This window comes from Vulpes lagopus, chromosome 12 (assembly GCF_018345385.1).
Source record: "Vulpes lagopus strain Blue_001 chromosome 12, ASM1834538v1, whole genome shotgun sequence".
In the NCBI taxonomy this organism is placed as follows: Eukaryota; Metazoa; Chordata; class Mammalia; order Carnivora; family Canidae; genus Vulpes; species Vulpes lagopus.
Window position 1 is genome coordinate 14,260,992 of NC_054835.1, and position 6,924 is coordinate 14,267,915.

A 6,924-nucleotide genomic window follows, 5' to 3' on the forward strand; every position below is an offset into this window, starting at 1 on the left:
GCAATTGCTCAGTTGTATTGTACTTGCATGTTGAATTTTATAATAAACTGCAAAATTACTTTGCAGACTGAGTGTAAATTTTACATTCCCACCAGCAAAGCATGAGTGATTCAGTTTCTCAGCATCCTCACCAGAATTTGATGTTGTCACTTTATTTTAGCTATTCTGATAAATGTTCAATTAGCCTTTCCCTAATGGTGTATGGTGTTGAACATCTTTTCATGTGCTTATTTGCCATCTGTGTATCCTCTCCAGTGAAATGCCTGTTCGTATCTTTTGCTCATTTCATAATTGTATTTTTTAACTGTAGAGTTTTTGAGAGATCTCTATACATTCTAGATACTGGTCCTTTGTCCTTTTTCCCAGTTTGAATGAAGTATAAAAACCTTACTCCTTTGGAGGAATCCACTAAATAAAAGCTATGATTGCCTTCTGTCATTTCATGCTTCTTATGCAGTAGGTCCACAGGGAAAGATGGGTGTCATTTTTCTAACTAGGACAATTGATAATGATTAGCATTAAGACTTATGGTTGCTACTATACATAGGGGCATAAAATAATAATGAATACCCTAGATATTAAGGTATTGATACTTAATACTTAATATTAAGGTATTAATACCTAGGGTATTCACTTGGGTATCTCTTAGTGCTTCCATGAACAGTAATAAATGTTAATGAGCAATTTCAGTCACCCACCACAAAAAGAGAAAGTAACTAAGACCTTAAACCCTTCAGGCATGAAGGTCTCATACATTCTACCAGGCATCAACACAGACCTGCCAAAGTGATAGCAAGGGTGAGAGAAATCTAGGATGAATAGTGGAGAGTAGAGATAACAAACTTTATTTATAACCTTGAGATAATCTACAATAATGGGGACTGTACCTTGTTTCACTATATATTTGATTAAAATTTTCCAGCTCATAACTGGCCACCATATTGAAGGACATTCTGAGTTGTATACCTACCCTACTTGGGAATGAGTAAGTGAGGCTCGCTGCATTTTAACAACAAATGGAGTCCCCCCATATTATTATAGAATGGGAGATGAATGAAATAGCAAGGAACAAATGGATGTGCATGAAAACACATGGATTGTCCTTCATACAAACCCGCTGTACCTCTTCAATGACAATATGGTCAACTGAATTCTTGAATTTTTTTTTTTTTTAAGATTGTATTTATTTGTCCATGAGAGACACACAGAGAGAGGCAGAGACACAGGCAGAGGGAGAGCAGGCTCCATGCCGGGAGCCCGATGTGGGACTCGATCCCTGGTCTCCAGGATCCGGGTCTCCAGACCCTGGATCTGGGTCTCCAGGATCAGGACCCGGACTGAAGGCGGTGCTAAACTGCTGAGCCACCCAGGCTGCCCAAATTCTTGAATTTTAAATGTCGAATGTGCCTCGCATTCTCAGAATAAACTCTACTTGGTCACAAAGTACTATCCTTTTTATACAAACTCTAAATTTGCTAAGTTCTATTTGATAATACTTTGCTGAGAATTTGTACTGTTTTGCAATTCTGTATTTTACTGCTTTCTGCCATTATCTTTCTTATCTTTGTTCCTTTAAGATTACTCTTGTTGTTCTGTCTCCAACTTATTAATTTGAATATTCGGATCATTGGTTTCAATTGTAGTTCTTTCCTAGTAAGTTCATTTAAGACTAAAGCTATCTCTTTTATTACTGCTTTAGATTTATAGTTTCTCTTTATTGTTTCTTTACTGGTTTCAAGTATTCCATAATTACTCTCATAATTTCCTTTTGAATGCAAAGTTTATTTACTTCATATTTAGTAATACCTTCTTAAATTTCTAGGGATTTTGCAAATTTAAAGCTCTCCTTTTATTTATAATTTCTAACTTTAGAACATTATGGTTAGAGAACATATTTGCATTCATTACGATTCATATCAGTGGAGAACACACACATATTTCTTCTTTAGAACTTACTGAGACTTCCTTTTGGCATCATATATACTGATATTTTATTTTTGTTTAAAAGAATGGGAATTCCCTGTTAGGTGCTGATATAATATGTATATAAACTCAAATTTAATCATTTCCATTTGCTGTATTTTCTTCTAATTTTTTTTCTTACTGCTTCCCATTTCATAGGTCTTTTTTTTTTTCTGTTTTCTGAGATTGGTTTTAAAGTTACACATCCTATTTTGAAAGCTAAGATGCTTTCCCTTAAGTTAAAATACATGGTTTTAATTTATCCCCATGGGTTTCTTAAACACATCTCTATTTTCCTCCAGAAAGACAATTTATTTATCACGTTCTCCTGTCCTTATATTACCTACTCACAGCCACCTATAGAGAGTTGACATTATCCAGCATTTTAGAATTTTATTCCAGATTTTTAAAGATTTTATTTATTTATTTGAGAGAGAGAGAAAGAGAGTGTGTGTGTGTGCACAAGCAGGGGGAAGGGACAGAGGAAGAGGGAGAAGCAGACTCCCCCCTGGGCAGGGAGCCCGATGCAGGACTTGATCCCAGGACTCTGGGATCATGACCTGAGCTGAAGGCAGACTCTTAACCAATTGAGCCATCCAGGTGCCCATAGATGTTTTTTTTTTATATTTTGCCTTTGCTATTTTAGTCAGAAATAAACTTTGCTGTGTTATTTTCCCACCCTATTTCCCATAACTCTTGCATCCATCTTCCTGGATATGTTTTTTATTTCTTGTTTGAGTACTTTGTTCAAGGGTGTTTTCAAGGTAGATCTTTGTCTGGAGAACTTTTTAGACTTTGTATAATTGAGAATAATTTCATTATGCCCTCAAATTTAAGTGAATATTTGGATGGATATTAATTTTTATATTTTAAGTTATTTTCTCTATTATTTTTCAAATGTTATTCAATTGTTTTCCTATATCCAGTATGTTATTGATACCTCTGAATTTAGTCCTATTATTGTTCCTTTGTATGTAATCCTCTCTTCCTCTCTGGAAACTTAAAATGTTCTCTTTGTGATGTTATTAAATTCCACTATGACAAGTTTAGGTATTTTTTTTTAATTACTTCTGTTTGGAACTTCATGGGCTCTTTCATTCGAAGTTGTTCATATACCATCTTTCTGGAAAATCTATGACCATTACTCCTTGAAATATTTCCTTTCCTCTGCTTTTTCTGTCTTTTTATGGGACTATTGTTTTCTAGATATTGGCACTTTAATTTATATCCTCCATCTCACTAACTCCCCACCCTCTTATTTTCTGTATTTCTATTCTTCACTGCTTGCTGCCTTAAGAAATCTGATATTATGATTCTGGTTCACAAATTCATTCTTTACTTGTATCCATTCTGCGATTTATCTCATCTGTTGAATTATTTACTTCAATTAGTATGTTTAATAACTAATACTTCCACTTTGTTCTTTTTATGTTTCATATTATTAATATCCTCCCTAATATACTTGAATATATTCATCAGGATTATTTTAAATTCTAACTCTTTTCCAGCAATTTAGATTCATGAGGTATGTGTTTTTCATTTATATTAATTCCATTTCTACTTGCAGATGTCAGGTTAATTTCACATGTGAACTCATGTTCACCAGAAATATCATTACCCTGTTTGGTAATAGGTATTCAGAAAAGCCAAAGGTCAGACCCTAGCTTCTGTCCCTCTAGACACTCACCAAGAGAAGGAGAGGGGGACAGGGTGATTCTGAAAAAGAATGTCTCAGATTTCATGTAATTACCATCAGCCATTCCCATTGTTGCCACTCACTGATGATTTCTGTGGTCACTAGGAAGAAGACATCTCCTTAGCTTGTATCCCAACAGTTTTGAAGATTTAGAGAGTGACTGAGGGCCCATAAACTCTCCTGTTTTCATGAGTTCCATCATGGCACCCAACTGTAGCAGAGATGGGTGGTTTTCCTCTAATACAAGGTTTGTTCTTCTTCCATACTAATATAACATTAACTGGGAATATGGCCACCAAGTATATTCCCCAGGCCCAGTTGCACCCAAATGAGGTCAAGTGACCAAGTTCTGGCCAATAGGATATAAATGGAAGAGGTATGTGGCCCTTCTCCAGATTTTGTCCTTAGTAGGAAAAGTTGGGTCCTCCAGTTGACCCTTTATCCTTTCCTATTGGTTGAAATGAAGACCAAGGCAGAAGTTTAATGGCTGTGGAACCACTCTTTGAGGATTACAGAAAACCAAGAGAGAAGCTGCCTGGATCCTTGATGATTTTGTAGCCAGCATCTCATCTCACACTTGGACTATGTATATTATTATATATATATATATATATTACATGTATATTAGATGTATATATATATATTATTACATGTATATTAGAAAGAAATGTATGTATATATATGTGTATATATATATTACATGTATATTAGATGTATATATATATTATTACATGTATATTAGAAAGAAAGAAATGCCCAGCTGTTTAAAGCTATAATCATTTGGAGTTTCTCTGTTTTAAAAGACAAAAAAAAAAAAAAAAGACAAACCACATGCATTTTCTCCCACAAAGTTCCAGTTAGGTAGGCAAGAAAAAATATCAATAATTTTATTTCAAAGAAGAGAAGACTAGACATAGAAAAATAAGTGGAAGCACTGAGGTTAAGATCTGACTCCTGGGCATCAGTCTAGGACTCTTTCCTTACAAAGCTCTGCAATGAATTTGTTCCATGTCCTCAACTTTATTTATTTCTTTTTAAAGATTTTATTTATTTATTCATGAGAGACGCAGAGAGAGAAGCAGAGACAAAGGCAGAGGGAGAAACAGGCTTCCTGCGGGGAGCCTGATGCACAACTTGATCCCAGGACCCCGGGATCATGACCTGAGCAGAAAGCAGACACTCAACAACTGAGCCACCCAAGCACCCCGCCATTGTCTCAACTTTAGACAATGATTTTGTATTCACTCTCAGACATGGTATGGAATTGCGACTTTTCCACTGTAGAAATAAAAATTCATAAACCTCAGTTATCTTTAATTTGGTCTTGGTTGAGTGAGGCTAGAGGCTACAAGTTTCAACAGAAAGAACCTTGAGAACACACAAGATTCCTTTACTGCAAATGTGAAAATCAGCATTCACAATCAGCTATTACCTAAGCAGATAAGGAATAAGTTCAGAGAGTGGCTACACACTAGTTGCTATAATATTTAATTTAAATTTATTTATTTTATCTTCTCATTATAAACTGTTAAAAAATCTGCTGTCAATGACATAGATCATTCCATATTGTTGAGAGCTTTGGTTTAATAGTTACTAAGATTTTTGACTCATGATCTTGAAGCATTGTTTATATAATCTCCTATTTTTGTAAGAAAAAAGTATATGTGTGCATATATACTTATACTTAAAGTTGTAAACTCTTTGCTATCCAATATTGACCTTATTTGCTAATATTTTTATCATTAACCCACTTTCCATGACCTCACTAATTGAATTTTAGTGAACTGGCATAAAAGGCTGCACACTTTTAGAATTAGAAATGTTGCAAAAGGCATTTTTCCTTGTGAAAAGTTATAAGTAAAATAAATGAGTAAATAAGCAACTCCCAACATTTTAACTTTAAAACATGATGTAAAATCTTGATTTTCCTCAATAACATCACTCATGAAGGAGGGAGTGATGATAAGGCATATATGGGAGTAAGAAGTAAAAAGCCTGAGGTAGAAATTTCCGTGAAATTCCTCACTGGAGGGAGTGGGGGGCACCTTGCAGTAGCACTACAGAAGTCACTGGCCCCATGAAAAGAAGACTTTGCCTCTGAGAAATCTCCCCAAGGCACACTTCATGTCTTTGTTCCGCAGGCTATAAATGAAGGGGTTCAGCAGGGGAGTTACCACTGTGTACATGACAGCAGCTGCTGTATCCTCTTCTATGGAGTTGGAGGAAGATGATGAAGGACACAGATAAGCCCTGATCACTGTCCCAAAGAACAGAGCAACAACAGCAAGGTGTGACCCACAGGTAGAGAAGGCCTTGTACCTTCCCTGGGCGGAGGGGACTCTGAGGATGGCTGAAACGATGTGCATATAAGAGACCAGGATGAGAATGAAGGGAATTAAAATGACTGCTCCCCCCAAGAAGAGGAGCACAAGCTCATTGACTTGAGTGTCAGAGCAAGACACCTTCATCAGGGGTCCCAGATCACAGAAGAAGTCAGGAATGATTTTCTTAGAGCAAAAAGAAAGTCGAAAGATGAGGAAAGTGTGGGTCATGGCAACAAGACTCGTAAGGATCCAACAAGCAGTAACCAGGAGGGTGCAGCGCCGGTGGCTCATGATCATCTTGTAGTGGAGAGGGTGGCAGATGGCCACATAGCGGTCATAGGCCATTGTGGCCAGGAGAAAGATGTCCATGTCTCCAAAAGTCAAGAAGAAGTAGAGCTGAACCAGGCATCCTGTGTAGGTAATGGACCTGCTCTGGGTCTGGATGTTAACCAAGGCCTTGGGCACAGTGGTGGAGGTGAAAAGGATGTCTGCACAGGAAAGGCTGGCAAGGAAGAAGTACATAGGTGTGTGGAGGCGTGCATCAGTACCAATGGCCAGGACAATGAGCAGGTTTCCAGCCACAGTGATCACATATATCCACAGGAACAGCAGGAAAAGGATATTCTGCTGCTCTGGCCGCTCTGAGAGTCCCCAGAGGAGGAACTCAAAGCTGCTGGTCTGGTTCCCTCCTGCCATGAGCCCAGAAGTCTGAGAAAGAGACCTCAAATGAGACCCATTAAAACTCTCTAAACATATTTTACTCTATATGATTGATGAATGTTATGTGCCATTCTCTGAACTCTAGAGAAGAAAGAATGAACTTAGTGTATTTGTTGATCACATACTATGTGCACTGTACATTTTTACCAAAACTTAACTAATGTGCTAGGAAGTGTGAGAGATACAATTTAAGAGAATTAAAGTAATTTTTTTCCTGGTTTA

The 6,924-nt window shown here is 36.9% G+C and overlaps 1 protein-coding gene across 1 annotated transcript; it reads right to left on the reverse strand.

Moving 5' to 3' along the window:
* Window positions 1–5,724: 5,724 nt before the first annotated feature.
* On the reverse strand, window positions 5,725–6,678 carry LOC121472812 (olfactory receptor 1P1-like). The gene has a single exon (XM_041724259.1). The coding sequence runs from the start codon at window positions 6,676–6,678 to the stop codon at window positions 5,725–5,727; it is 954 nt and encodes a 317-aa protein (XP_041580193.1).
* Between the last annotated feature and the right edge of the window lie 246 nt (window positions 6,679–6,924).

Coding starts and splice junctions, on each gene's coding strand:
- LOC121472812 (XM_041724259.1), bottom strand. CDS start 6,678: ATGGCAGGAGGGAACCAGACCAGCAGCTTTGAGTTCCTCCTCTGGGGA.